The sequence below is a fragment of the Mauremys reevesii genome, linkage group 5 (genome assembly GCF_016161935.1).
Source record: "Mauremys reevesii isolate NIE-2019 linkage group 5, ASM1616193v1, whole genome shotgun sequence".
Taxonomy (NCBI): Eukaryota; Metazoa; Chordata; order Testudines; family Geoemydidae; genus Mauremys; species Mauremys reevesii.
Genome location: NC_052627.1, coordinates 39,839,922 through 39,854,914, shown reverse-complemented (window position 1 = coordinate 39,854,914; position 14,993 = coordinate 39,839,922). Strand labels below are relative to the sequence as shown.

The following is a 14,993-nucleotide window of genomic DNA, read 5'->3' as shown; positions in this document are numbered from 1 at the left end:
ACCAATTTTAGGATGAAAGACTCATTTGGGGGACTGGATAGCTGGGGCAATTGGTAGTGAGATACAGAGCCTTTCAACTAGACCATCAATTCATAGACTTGTATATTTTAAGATTATTAGAATTTAAGATTAGAAGGGACCACTAGATCATTTAATCTGATTTTTAGGGCAATTCCCTCCCTCCCCCCCCGAGCGCTGCAAGTTTCAGCGCTGTAAAGTGCCAATGTAGACAGTTCCTAATGTACAGGTGTCTGCATCATAAAAAAGCACCCCCACAATTGGCTCCTGTGTTGGAACCCTCACCAGAAACACCAAGCCATTAATGGACGTGGAAAATGGAACTATCTTTTCCCACCAGCCCTGATCCCTCCAGTCTCAGATTAAAGCATATTGACAGGAGTAGCAGCTTATATTGCTCTTGCCTGTTGCTCGTCGCTCTTTTTTGCGAATGGATGATGTTAATTTTCCATTGCTGTCAATGTGACAGCTTTTGCAAGAGCACTAAAATTCCCTTAAACAAAATGATATCAAGATCCTTAGCTGGCATTAATCAGCATAGCTCCATTTAAGCCAACAGATTCAGACCAATTTACACCATGTGAAGATCTGGCCTTTATACCTTTCACTTTCATAAAACTACGGTAAAATCTGTGTCTTTTCGTTCTGTAAAACACCTAGCAGGGATCTGCATAAATAATAACAACAAACAATATGATAAGCATTAAAAGCCTTTATATCATACTTACATGATTTACAAGGTCCATCTGTCTCTTCTTATGCTTTGATTCCATCTGGTGTAAAGCAGGAGCTCATGTTCACTTTCCAATCCACTTTTCCAGAAAACCTTTAGGATTCCCTCTAATTCAAAATGAAACAGGTTCTGGTGAATACATAAATACCGTGAACAAATTCTTCATTCAGTTAAATCAGCATAACTCCAAATTCTAGGTCTGCACTAGTGTACCTGGAACCATAATTTAGCTGTTGGTTCATGTCATGGATTGGTAACTTTAGGAATATGGGTGTCCACATAATAAATAAAACAAAGCTGTAGTTGCCTATTAACTGGTTAGCAAACTCTAGGTTTTGGAAGTGAGGAAGCTAAACTAAGAGATTACACAGATTTTCCTTATCCATATTTTTACATAAAAGTGCATCAATATTAAACGCTACTGAAGACAAGTAAAAACAAAAATTTTCCCACATTAAATCTACAATAATTAGAATTTGCTTTATTTTATTTTTGTGTGTGAAAAGACTAAAGTCGTAGTGTTTTGCATTTAACTGAATGATGCTGTTTGTTAAAGGTTCTTTGCAGATGGATTTTGAGTGTGAAGAAAAATTATCGAAAAAATGTTGCATATCACAATTGGAGACATGCCTTTAACACAGCCCAATGTATGTTTGCTGCTTTAAAATCGGGTAAACTTCAGGTATGTTTGACTGTTTTCACCCTAGGAGCCTTTTAATTAACTAAGTACTGTAAACTTGCACAGACCCAATTTTGATCTCAGTAAGACCTATGTCAGTTTGGAATATCTTCACTGAACTCAGTGCATCTTCTCTGAAGACTTCAGAACCTGATCTTAGAATCATAGAAATGCAGGGCTGGAAGAGATCTTGAGAGGTCATATAGTCCAGCCCCTTGTGCTGAGGCAGGACCAAGTATACCTAGACCAGGGGTCGGCAACCTTTCAGAAGTGGTGTGCTGAGACTTCATTTATTCACTGTAATTTAAGGTTTCGTGTGCCAGTAATACATTTTAACGTTTTTAGAAGGTCTCTATAAGTCTATAAACTATTGTTGTATGTAAAGTAAACAAGTTTTTTAAATTGTTTAAGAAGCTTCATTTAAAATTAAATTAAAATGCAGATCTTATCAGTTTAGTGCAGTGGTTCTTAACCTGGGGTGCACGCACCCCCTGGGGCAGGGCTGGTGCAAGGATATTTTGCGCCCTAGGCGAAACTTCCACCTTGCACCCCACCCAGGACCCTATTCCCTACCTGTCCCCTGACTGCCCCAACCCTTATCCACACCCCTGCCCCCAGACAGACCCTCGGGACTCCCATGCCCCATCCAATCACTCCCTGCCCCCTGACAGGACCCCCAGAACTCCTGACCCATCCAGCCCTGCCCTGCTCCCTGACTGCCCCCTTGAATTCCCCTTACCATGCCTATACCGGTCAGACGCTGGCTCCACGTGGAGGCAAAACATGCTACCGGGCTGCTGCGCGCACAGCCCCTCCCCCGCAGAGTGCTGAGGCAGCGGGAGGGGGGGAGCTGCGGGAGGGGCAGCGATGGCAGCGGCGGCTCACACTTACAGGAGTGAGGAGGGAGCCGGGGGGCGCGCCTGCCGCCAGTCTGGGGTCCTGCCCGCCGGCTCCGCTCAGCCTCCTGCCGGCCTGGGGTTCCGTTCACTCAGCCAGTACCGGGCTGAGTGGGGCCGGCGGCTGGAACCCTGGCTGGCAGCCGCATGCCAGTCAAAATCGGCTCATGCCGTAGGTTGCCGACCCCTGACCTAGATCATCCCTGACAGACGTTTGTCTAACCTGTTCTTAAAAACCTCCAATGACAGGGACTCCACAAACTCAACTACCCTTATAATTAGAAAGCTTTTCCTAATATCTAACCTAAATCTCTCTTGCTGCAGATTAAGTTGATTATGTCTTATCCTACCTTCAGTGGACGAGTGATCGCCATCCTCTTTATAACAGCCCTTAACATATTTGAAGACTTTTTATTAGGTCCTCCCTCAGTCTTCTTTTCTCAAGACTAAATATGCCTAGTTTTTTTAACCTTTCCTAATAGGTCAGGTTTTTTAAACCTTTTGTTTTTGTTGCTGTCTTCTGGACTCTCTCCAGTTTGTCCACTTCTTTCTTAGAGAGTGGCGCCCAGAACTGGATACAGTACTCCAGGTGAGGCCTCACCAGTGCCGAGTAGAATGGGACAATTATCTCCTGTGACTTACATATGACATTTTTTGTTAATACACCCTAGAATATTAGCCTTTTTCACGACTGCATCACATTGTTGATTCATATACAATTTGTGATCCATTATAATCCCCCAAATCCTTTTCAGCAGTACTAGTACCTAGTCAGTTATTCCCCATTTTGTAGTTGTACATTTGATTTTTTTTTCTTCCTAAGTGCAGTATTTTGCATTGTCTTTATTGAATTTCATGTGATTGATTTCAGACCAATTCTACAACTTGTCAAGATCGTTTTGAATACTAATCCTGGAATCCTCCATAAATTTTATAAGCATTCTCTCCCCACTCCATTATCCAAGTCATTAATGAAAATATTGAATAGTACCAGACCCAGGACAGACCCCTGGAGATCCTATTAGATATGTCCTCCAGTTTTACAGTGAACCATTGGTAACTGCTTTTCTTTTAGGAAACTAATTGTCCTATTCTGACTAAAACCATCAAAGTTCTAGAAGGCATATGTTGACAATACTAATGCATTTAATATCAAATCTGTATTGCAAAGTTAACAGACATCTTGTATTTCCTGTTACATACAGAACAAGCTGACTGACCTAGAGATACTTGCTTTGCTGATAGCAGCCCTAAGCCATGATTTGGATCACAGAGGGGTGAATAACTCTTATATACAGAGGTAAGCAAGTCTGTCAGGAGGGGAAGGAAAAGCACAGATATATTTTCTTATTTCACTGAAATTAATTAAAAAAACAAAACAGAAAATTAGAAAGAGTAGAATCTTGCTAATGTGCACTAATGACAGGGGGAGCCTTTGTGAATTGAGTTTTGCAAATCAATAAATCTGAGAACATTAGGATAAACACACCATGACTAAGTAATTTTAACTGATCAGCTACTCATGTTTCTCATGAATTCATTGAATGCTGGGTTTTTTAGGCTAAAATACAGATGTAAGACTTCTTAAAAATGTATGTAGAGTTGGTGGCATATGTATGCAGAGTTATGGTGGCATAGGTATGGTGCTGTAGCTATGCCACTGTATTCCCTGTAGTGTAGACGTGGCCTGAGCCACTTTTCAAAAGTGACTTAGACACTTAGGAACATAAGTCTCCTTGAAAGTCAATTACACTTATGCTCCAAAGTGACTTAAGTGATTTTGAAAATGTTTCCCACTGATATTTAACATTTAATGCTTGATTCAGCGCCACCAAAGTCAGAGGGAGTTTTGCCATTATGTTGAATGGGGGCAGATGAGACCTTTATTTACTGCTTTGATTAAATTAATAGTTTGATTAGACACTGTAGTTATAAAAGAATTACTGTGATATTGCAGCAGTGTCTGGTTCTGACCAGGTTTGAGGAAGAGATACAGTATGCATTTCTCAGCATCTCTTTCTGACGGAGTTGGAGAGTAATGTTGAAGCTAACTTTGGAGGAAGTGGCTTTCTTTATACTTGGCGGGCACAGTAAGGTGCTGTCAAGATAGCCCATAGAGGAGGAAAAGTATATGCATGTGAGGGAGGGAAGACTGGGAGTAATGGGAGGAAATATAGGAAAATAAGTAAAAAGTGAGCAAATTCCTGCCTCTCAGGTCTATTGATCCACACTCAAACTTTGGGGCTCAGAATTGTTCCAAGTATGGTGTGTAAGACCCAAAAAAAAGCTAAAAAGCTGAACTGATGGCAGTCCTTTGACCCAAAAATGGGGAATCCAGTAACCCACAAACAAACAGTGATTGGAACCAGTTAGCTATGTTTTTCCTTTATTATTTAAAAATAAATTTCCTGGAAAACATCTGGATATGCGTCATCTGCTCTTCAAAAATGTCCTGGGAAAAAGTCATAGACAGCAAAACCCAACATTCACACATGCCACAAATGTGAGTCGATTACAACTTTACATTTTTTTCATTAACAGTTCCAGGGATTTTGTTTTTAAATCTCTCAGGCTAGTAGAAACTAAATTAAAAGTAAGAGTTTTCCAGAGATGAATTCTTTTTTTTCAGTTGGGGGAGGGGGAGTAATACTTGGCACAAGATTCTTTTCTTGAGCAATAGGTTTAAAAAAAAAAATAAGGGAACTATCCCTCTAGCACATATTACAGGAAATGGACTCAGTTTTAGGATCTCTTGGCAGATGCACAGTTTTTCCCAAACGTGTGTGTAAAGAAGGCAAGAGCAATGAGAGAAGGTTATATAATCAAATCACTGTATTCAGAAAGAATGGTGACCTTTGGCCTGGCCTGTGGGCCTAACGGAAACGCCATGCATGGATCATGTTAGGAACTTGAGTTTATTCCCACCACTGGTATCTTCCTTCCCAGAATAGCAGGGGCTGCAAATGCTGAGGAGGCAACACTCTTGGCCCCAGTTTGGTACAGTAGATGGGAACATAAGTTGTGTCCTTCCTTAGTTATGTGGCTCTCTGATCAGGATGAAATCCTCACCCCGCTGATGTCAATGGGAGTTTTGCCAGTGACTTCACTGGAGGCAGAATTGCACCCTAGGTGTACTGGCAGCCATCCTAGGATACACACACACTCTTGCACTTCGCCCAATAATCCTTTGCACTTGTCTCCTAGGAGGGGCACAATCCTGCAGTTCCAGTTACTCATGGAGTAAACTGTCCTCATGCAAGTAGCCCCATAGGACTGTATGTTTAAGTAAGGATTATTCACATGGGTAAGGATTTGCAGGATCAGGTTATAGGTGACTACAGTGCCTGATACAGGGTCAGCGGTGAAACAAGTTTCAGAGGGAATCCCAACTAGTCCTTAGCTGAGGGGATCAGGGCAATGATGTGGAGATGAAGTTCAAATGGTTAAAAATAGGAGATTTGTCAGGCTCAGTAATAAAAGCAAAGAACACCATTATGCAATGGAGAAGAGGGAGAAAATGGAGAAATCTTCAGAGAAGAAGTTTCCCTATTTTATCCAAAATTAAGCAAGCACAATGAGCTCAATATCCTTAAATTAACTTTGCATCCATACAGTTAGTTTCATAATGTTTGTTCTATCAGTGGTATAATAAAGGCTGCACAACTCACATGCCATTTTTTTTTGTATTTTTTATTGATCACAGGAGAAATGCTAGCTCAGTAATGCTTGTTCATTATAAATCAAAGCATTTATTCTGGAACAGAATGAGAAAGATGACTGGTGTGCAGTCACTAGGGTCACAAGCTAAGGAAGGCATGGCTGGCATTGACTCCTACAGGACCTGATCCAAAGCCTACTGAATTCACTAGGAGCTTTTTCACTGACTTTAGTGGGCTTTGGATTGAGTTACTATTGCCATTTGCTACTTGCAAGCTCAGTAGTTGCAGAAAAGCCACCTGCCTAGATTGCTTATTCAAGAAGTCACCTGATAGGTAAACGTAGGTGTATTTTAAAAAAAAATTCTCCTCTTTTGAAGTTTTCTGTCTGTGTCCTTTTTTTTTCCTTTTTTTCATTTTTAGACTCTTGCCACTTAAAGAATCTTAAATTATTTTTTCATTGCTTGTGTGTTAGTGACCTTTACAGGCACCAGTTTAAAACCAGAACTTTGGAGCTGTCAGTATTTTGAAAAAGTAATCACATTGTTTCTGCATTTGTGCTCCCCTATACACGTCTCTACATGCATTCATTCTGTTTGCCCAGTCACATGGAAGAAGAGGAGAAGAGAACCAACGGGGAATGAAGTGATGGGGGGAGGAGAATAAGTTGTGTGGCTACTGCTGCTAGGTGATTGGTACCTTTAAGTTGCTTTCTCATTTTCTCCAAGTGATGTTTTTACTCCTCAGAAGCGAACATCCACTGGCTCAACTCTATTGCCACTCAATTATGGAGCATCACCATTTTGATCAGTGCCTGATGATCCTGAATAGTCCGGTAAATGCCTCGCTTCTGTGTGTGCATTGAAGGAAGCCCTAGCCTATTTCACTTATATTTTTAGTTTCTGGATAGATTCCCAGTATTATATATTCCTAAATGATCTTTATTCCTTTTTGGGTGAAGAAGGCAAATACATAGCCTCCCTTCTGAGAGTCACCAAATCTTTCCAAATGTTTCCTGATAAGGGAAGCCTTGCAACTCTCATTTTGAGTATCTGCTTCCTTGGACCAATGAAAATAAGCAGCTTTGTTGCCACTTCTGTGACCTCTAATGAACCCTTGTTTGAATTGTCAGTGTTGCTTGCCTTGTAAGGTATATCCCTGCTTACACATGCACACAACAGTTCTGAAAAATAAATTAAAAACCCTTTGGCTACAAACGGGCCTGAATCAAACCCCAGGAGCCAAACATTGACATTCAGCAGTGACTCCAAACCTAAGTGAAATAAATATGTAAATAAAATGACTGCATTCTTAATCTCCTGCTACATTATATATTAATTTTGAAGACCAGTTATTCAGCATGCACAATAATTTAGAAATAGCACATTTACACTATTCATTTCATATCAGAGGCTTGGTAATGTTGGCTTACCTAATAGTAAAAGTGATTCACCTGACAGAAGCTAGGAAACACTGTAGATGTCCTCACATCATCCCCAGTATGCTTTGGTTTTGCAGTGGGTCACTGCAATGACTTATTTGTAATGCTGTTTTGTAATTGAATGAGTCTTATATGTTGTTTACAGTATGTTAGGTAAGTTGGCAAGTTCCTAAGCAATATATTTGTCTGTTACAGTCTCTTTACTGGAGGAAAAAAGAAGCAGGTCCAGGATGTGGGTTTGTGGAAAACGAACTTTTTGGGATGAAATAAAGACTTGGAAGGGTCTTTGCTTCCTGACTGCTCTGTCTCTTGTGTATACCCTCATAAAAAATACTATAGTATTCTAATGTACAGTCATTTACTCTGGCGCTGCTACAGAGCTTTGGGCCATTATTCAAGAATATTGCAGTATGTTTTTATGCAGGAGCATGGGTGGGAGAATGTGAGAGAACGCAGAGTAGGAAGAAACCATCAATTACAAGAAAACAACATCCAGTGATTTAGAATCTAGGAGGGGATGTAATAATTTGGTGATGTTCCAAGTTTTATTGTTAACACTGCTTTTTTTGTTGTTGTTGGTTGACAGGGAAACCAGATTCTCAGCAACCTTTCCATTGAAGAATACAAGGCCACACTGAAAATGATAAAACAAGCCATTCTTGCCACAGATTTAGCACTGTACTTTAAGTAAGTTAGAGATACATTTGGCTGAACAGCTGCTGAGAGGTGTTTGGATTGTGTCAGACTGACTGTGAATCTTTCTCTTGTTTTTACTGGTTTTAAGGAGAAGGGGAGAGTTTTTTGAACTTCTACGAAAGAAGCAATTTAACTGGGAAGATCCTCTGCAGAAGGAGCTATTTTTGTAAGTAAATGGCAGATGTTTAAAAAACAAACTGTACTACCAACTATCTGGTTTTCCACTACACACTGCTATTACTTTCAGTAGAGCCAACATAAATTTGTTTAATCTGGGCCTGTACAAGCTGACACAAGTCAAGTGGGTCAGTTAATAAACACCTGGATCTGAATATTGTTAAGAGAGCTGCAGGGGTTGCCTGATGAACTCTGATGAATGACTTCTTGTGGCCTTTCTCCTGAAATAGTCAACAAAATTGCTAGTTATTGTTAGTGATGACAGTGATTTTTATAATGCGGCATCTGTCCACTAGCATTTCTATTGTTCCTAAAGGGTGTAGGACTCCTGACAGAATGCTATGTTCTTCTTTTGCTGTAGATGCATTGTCTTAAAGCACTGAACTGTTGTGATCTGTAGCTGAAAGATTCAGGGAGGGCTGCTTGTTTTGAAGCAAATTCATTTCCCATGAAAGGAAAGAGATTTAAGGATAGAGACACAAGAGACAGAGAACAGCCACACCAACAGCACAGCAAGATTCCCCAGGCTGCCTCACCAGTGTGCTACCACTCTGTTTTGAAGGCACTGCCTCTATGGGCAGACTAGTTCAGTTAACGTCCATGCCCATGGCTCATTCAGTCCTCAGCCTTCTTCCTGAAGCAGCCAGCAAAGGTGCTAGTTATTGTCAATGATGACAGTCATTTTTGTAATGTGGTACCTGTCCATTAACAAACGGACTGAAGCCAGCTCTTTTCACATAGGCCTTTCCTGTGGTAATGGATTTAATCTCAACCGATCTGATCCAGATTTGCTCAGGTCATATGACACAAGAGAAAGGCACAGTACCTCGTTACCATTCCTCAGTCATCTAGTCCCCCATTAAAGGATATTTTTATCATCTTCTGTAATTTCATCAGTTAGCCTGGCTTTGATTTTGTTTGATGTTGGATACTGTATTTATTAGCTTCTAGACTGAATGGCTACATGAGTTTCATGTTACAACAAATCATGAATTTTCTTTGTTTTTACAGAGCAATGCTGATGACTGCTTGTGATTTGTCAGCAATAACAAAGCCATGGCCAATTCAACAACGGGTATAAGCTTAATTTAAGACTTTCTAAGGGTTTGGCTCTCCATTATAGCTTATGCTTCCTAAGCCTCACCTTCCACTTTGCAAAGGCATTGGTGGAAGGCACAGCCTTTGGGAGCAATCCTCAGATGGTAACTGACCTTTATTTATGTGTGTATTTATCATCATTTTGATTGTGAATGGCTAGCTAGATGCTCTTTCCAGTTTGCTTGTGCTGTTGTGGTAAATGCACATGTAAATGTGAGTGTACATTTGTGCCTAGGATCTCTCATTTTTGTGTCAAGTATCAGAGGGGTAGCCGTGTTAGTCTGGATCTGTAAAAGCAGCAGAGTCTTGTGGCACCTTATAGACTAACAGACGTTTTGGAGCATGAGCTTTCGTGGGTCAATACCCACTTCGTCGGATGCATTTTTGTGTGTGGTTCCAACTTAATACACTTTAAAGGGGGCTGATTTTCAAAGGATAGCTGGTAAACACTTTTTGAAAGCCAGAGATCAGGTATCTCAAGTTGGACACCCACTGACTGAAATGCCCAAAATCACTAGACACTTTTGAAAATCTTAGGTGTAACCTCTAGTTTAAAGATTTGTCTCTTATCATTTGTGCGCTTCACTTTACCCATCAGCAAATTAATGCTTACCTCACTGGATTGTTGTGAGTTGAGCTTATTAACATACATAGAGCAAATTTTGGAATAGGTTATGTACAAGTGCAATGCACTGTAATATCTTAAGAGCCTCTAGAACATACTGGGTCTGATTGGGCCCTGATTTCTAATCCAAGCAACTCCACTCAGGTCAGTGGAGTTAGACAGCTGAAATGCATGTACTAATAAGCTCTTTTTTTCGGAACTGATGTGTAACAAATGCTAGTTGTTTGCTATGTCTTCTTGTATAGTGAAGTCTTGGTGCTAAATAGTTAAAACATATACAATCTGGGTTTGTTTACTGCTAAAAATGTTTTGTTTGACATTGTGCTATTTGACTGAGACAGCTTAGTGGGCCTACCTCAATACTAGAGATTTTGCATTTAGGCACATGTAAACAGCTGGGACTTCATGCAGGCATACGGTTACAGAATTCTTTTCAGAATCAGGGCCTTATTTCTTTTTCATTCAGGGCAGACACCTAGCAATAACACTTTCTGTTTTGACCCTCAGTAGAAAGTGTAAATCCAGGCCTTTTAAACTAACAAACACCGTGTGACATTTCTTACAGATAGCTGAACTTGTAGCTACAGAATTTTTTGACCAAGGAGATAAGGAGAGAAAGGAACTCAACATAGAACCAACAGTAAGTAGGAAAGCCATATGTGGTAGCACCTTTTTCAAAATTCTTACTGCCAACAGGACTTCCCTTTCTTTTTTAAATGTTGTTTTTGGTGGTGGGTACCAGAGTATGGAACGAGCTTCTTCCCAGTCATTCTGACACCTGATGGTTAATTTCCTCTTGTTCCCAAACATCTGCAACGGACCATTTACCTTCCAGACAATAGTGTAAAGAGCATAAGTTCTTCTAGTGTTTGCTCATGTCAATTCCATTCTAAGTGTGTGCACGCCCACATTCGCGGTCATCAGAGATTTTTGCCCTAACGGTATCTGTAAGGTTGGCAGTGGCTGCACTCGTGTCGGTATATCACACGCTGCCGGCCCTACTCCCTCTCAGTTCTTAACATCTATGGTGGTTAGTCGGACCGCCTTTCCTTGCGTTGTAAGGGCTAGCAGTTTCGTTTCTAATGACTTCAAGCCTTAGGGCCCTGTAAATAGTTTGTTTATAGTAGTTAGTGTTAAGTAGTTGTTAAGTGTAGTTAGAAGTTAGAGTCCCAGTAAGAACATTGAGCCAGGCAGGGCATGCCCCGGTCAACCAGGTTTAAGCCCTGTGTGGACTGTAACAGGCCTATGCCTGTAACTGACTCCCATAGCAGCTGCCTCAAGTGCTTAGGGGAAATCACACGTGAAAGACAAGTGCCGTATTTGTAAAAACGTTCGGCCCAGGACTCTGAAGGATCGGGATATTCATTTGTGGGCTCTCCTCGTGGAGTCTGCCCTTCACCTGGCTTCCAAGCCATCCGCCAAGACTCGCCTAGTAGTACCTTGGCCTTGGTGCACCGTGCACCCCCAGCACAGGGCTCTGCCCGGCACTGCTCCCTGCCGCCAGTGCCCAAAAAGAAAACAAGGAAGCATGGCTTTCCGGCTCCAGACAAGAAGGGCCATGGGTCATCAGGCAAGGGACCCAACTCAGGCAGCCTGTCCACTCCAGAGCGGTGTGTGCATGCCTCTCCGGTCAGGGCCCTTAGCCCCTTAAAAGGTCCACCCACCACCGACTCCCGGGAGCAGTATGGGACCCAAACCCTTGATGGCACCAACGCCTTCTCAAGCTTCTACAGCACCAAGAGAGCAGAGGCCTCCACCTCCACCAAGAGGGCAAGCCAGCTGCTAAGACCCCTCAGGGGGCAGTGGAGCACTGCTGATCCCCTGAGACAAGACAGGGCTCTCCACCTCCACGCTGCAGATCCCTGGAGTCGCAGTCCAGATCCTCTGGGTCTTACTCTGGGTCACTGGCACTGCAATCACGGTCCCCACCATCTCAACACTGGTTGCCTAGAGGGAGGCACCAGTCTCCGTACTACCGGCACCATTTACCCTCCCACCTGTTGTCCTCTCGGCACATATCTCGATTGCCTGCCACGTCAGAGTGCTCCCCATCATGTCTCTGGTCCGCCCGGCTCTGGAACCTGTCCCCTTGATACCAGCACTGATCCTCCCATTCCGGGCACTGGTCTCCAGGGGCAACAGTCAGACTCAGGCATCAATGGGCCCACTGTGGCCCACCGTGGTCTCTGGAAGGGGATTCTTCCGGCACGGAAGGGCAGTTCAGCTCCTCGCCTTGACTCCATCAGCACGATTGGGCACCCGAGGCCGTGTCGGTGGCCTAAGTTGGTATCGGATGATTATAAAGAACAGCAGGCCCCGCTTCGACAGGTGGCCGAGAACTTGGGCCTAGAGGCGGAGGAGATGGTCGAGCAGGAGGAGACCCTTGTTCAGCGTCCTCTCAGCCTCTACCTCTGCCCGTGCTGCACTACCAGTGCATGACTGAGTTCTAAAAATTGCCAAGGCCCTCTGGCAAACCCGTCCATCCCTCCCATTTCCAAAAGGGCTGAAAAGAAGTATTTCGTCCCGGCCAAAGGGTTCGAGTATCTTTATATCCACCCTCCTCCGGGCTCACTGGTTGTCTCTGCAGCCAATGAAAAAAACAAGCAGGGGCACACCAACTCAACTCCCCAAAACAAGGCGTCTTTTGGAGGAAAATTTATTCAACTGCCAGCCTGCAATTCCAGGTGGCAAACCATCAGGCTCTCCTAGGCAGATACAATTTTAACTTATGGGACTCCCTCCGTAAGTTCAAGGAGTCCCTCCCACAGGGTTTGGCCAAAGAATTTGGCACCACGGCAGCTAGGTGCTCCCTCCAAATGGCGTGGGATGTGGCTGACTGGCAGCTAGGGTGGTCGCGTCAGCAGTGGTTATGAGGCGCAGCTCCTGGCTTCAGACTGCTGGCTTCTCACAGGAAATGTAGACCTCGATCCAGGACCTCCCATTCGATGGGAATGGTATTTTTTTGGAGCAGACAGATGCGAGGCTGCATGGATTATAGGACACTTGGTCCACCCTTCGCTCGCTGGGTATGCATACGCCACAGTCTGCACAGACGCAGTTCTGGCTGCCCCTGCCGCTAAGGCCTTGTCACCCTTGTACGGGGTCTGCAAGGAGAAGCGGTAGGACATAAGTTTCAACTGTTGCCATGCTTCCTCCTCCCGCTCATCTGCACAGCCTGGCCTGGCAAGGTGCGGTCAAGAACAAGTCAGCTCCCAGGATCCACCCCATTCTTTCCTCGACCGTCTTTATCCCTACAATTTGGCCTGGTCCCAGGTCACCTTGGACTGCTGGGTGCTGGACATAGTGTCACAAGGCTACACCCTGCAGTTTTTGACCATCCCTCCCTCCTCACTCCTCTTTCCCATCCCCCTTCAGGGATCCTCGTCATCATAGGTGCCAACTCCGTGGATGCTCCAGGGCTGGAGCACCCATGGGGAAAAATTGGTGGGTGTTCTGCATCCACTGGCAGCTCCCCGCCCTGCCCCCCTGCCCCAGCTCACCTCTGCCTCCTCCCCTTAGCATGCCGCTGCGTCCTGCTTCTCGCCCCACCTTCCCAGCGCTTGGCACTGTGAAACAGCCTGGCATGCTTGGAGGAGGTGGCGGGGCCGGGGTGGGGATTTGGGGGCGGATCCAATAGGGGCAGGGAGGGGTGGAGTTGGGGCGGGGACTTTGGGCAAGTGTGGAGTCAGGGCAGGGCTGGGGCAGGCAGGGGCGCCAGCACCCACTGGCATGGAAAAATGTTGGCACCTGTGCTCCTCATGAGCAACTCCTCATTCAAGAGGTAGAGAACCTCCTGCACCTGGGGGCGGTGGAAGAGGTCACTTGGGACATGACAGGAATGGGGTTCTACTCCTGTTATTTCCTAATCCTGAAAGCAAAAGAGGGCCTCAGACCCATTCTGGACCTGCAATGCTTCAACAAGTCTCTCAAGAAGTTGAAATTTCACATGGTCTTCCTGGCCTTCATCATTCCCTCCCTAGATCCAGGAGACTGGTACATCCTCGACTTGAAGGATGCTTATTTCCATATTCCAAGGTCACAGACATTTCCTCTGTTTCATAGTGGGTGATGCCATTTCCAATTCACGGTGTTCCCCTTTGGCCTCTCATCGGCTCCAAGGGTCTTCACAAAATGTATGGCACCAGTGACCACTTACCTGAGACATCGAGGGGTCCATGTCTTCCCAAATCTCAACAATTAGCTCATCACAGGCAGGTCTCAGGAACAAATGCAGAAAAGCCTCAATCTGGTGCCTCCGACCTTCTGTGACCTGGGCCTGTTAGTAAACGAGAAAATATCCACCTTAAGGCCAGTCCAACTAATAGAGTTATTTGGGGCGGTTCTCAACTCCACGCGAGCCAGAGCCTTCCTTCTTGAGGCGCGTTTTCAGGCCATGTCGGACCTGATCTGCCATCTGAAAACCACCCGCTCACCATGGTTCACACCTGCCTGCGGCTGTTGGGCCACATGGCCAACTGTACATGGTCAGTCAGGTCTGGCTCCATCTCTGGCCTCTGCAAGCGTGGCTGGCATTGGTTTACATCTGCAACAGGCACGACTTAGGGTAGTCAGAGTGCCGGACCACATCCTATCATCCCTGAATTGGTGGATGAACCCCAGGTTGGTGTTGCAAGGAGTTCCCTTCGCAGCCCCGTCCCCATCACTGACAATGGTCTCCAATGCTTCGGACCTGGGCTGGGGAGCCCACCTGGGCGAGCTCAGCATGCTAGGCTGCTGTTTGCGAGATGATCTGGCCCTTCATATCAACATCAGGGAGCTCAAAGCGATTAGCTTGGCCCGCCAGGCTTTCTTTCTCCACCTGAGGGGCAAGGTGGTGCAGGTCCTCATGGACAATACTGCCATGATGTATTACATCAACAAGCAAGGCAGAGCCAGGTCATTGGCCCTTTGCCAAGAAGCTCTCCGCCTTTGGGATTTTTGTGTGTGGCATGTCATTAATCTGGTAGCCACGCA

General features: G+C 44.5%; 1 protein-coding gene across 5 annotated transcripts in view; it reads left to right on the top strand.

Moving 5' to 3' along the window:
* The window catches only part of PDE5A (phosphodiesterase 5A), a 94,380-nt gene that overhangs the window by 67,549 nt on the left and 11,838 nt on the right, over positions 1-14,993 (top strand). For all 5 annotated transcript variants that reach the window (XM_039540006.1, XM_039540005.1, XM_039540009.1 and 2 more), the window contains exons 13-19: positions 1,308-1,433; positions 3,532-3,626; positions 6,730-6,817; positions 8,010-8,110; positions 8,208-8,285; positions 9,308-9,371; positions 10,585-10,659. In XM_039540006.1, the coding sequence (XP_039395940.1) occupies positions 1,308-1,433; positions 3,532-3,626; positions 6,730-6,817; positions 8,010-8,110; positions 8,208-8,285; positions 9,308-9,371; positions 10,585-10,659 (627 nt within the window). The remainder of the gene's footprint in view (positions 1-1,307; positions 1,434-3,531; positions 3,627-6,729; positions 6,818-8,009; positions 8,111-8,207; positions 8,286-9,307; positions 9,372-10,584; positions 10,660-14,993) is intronic.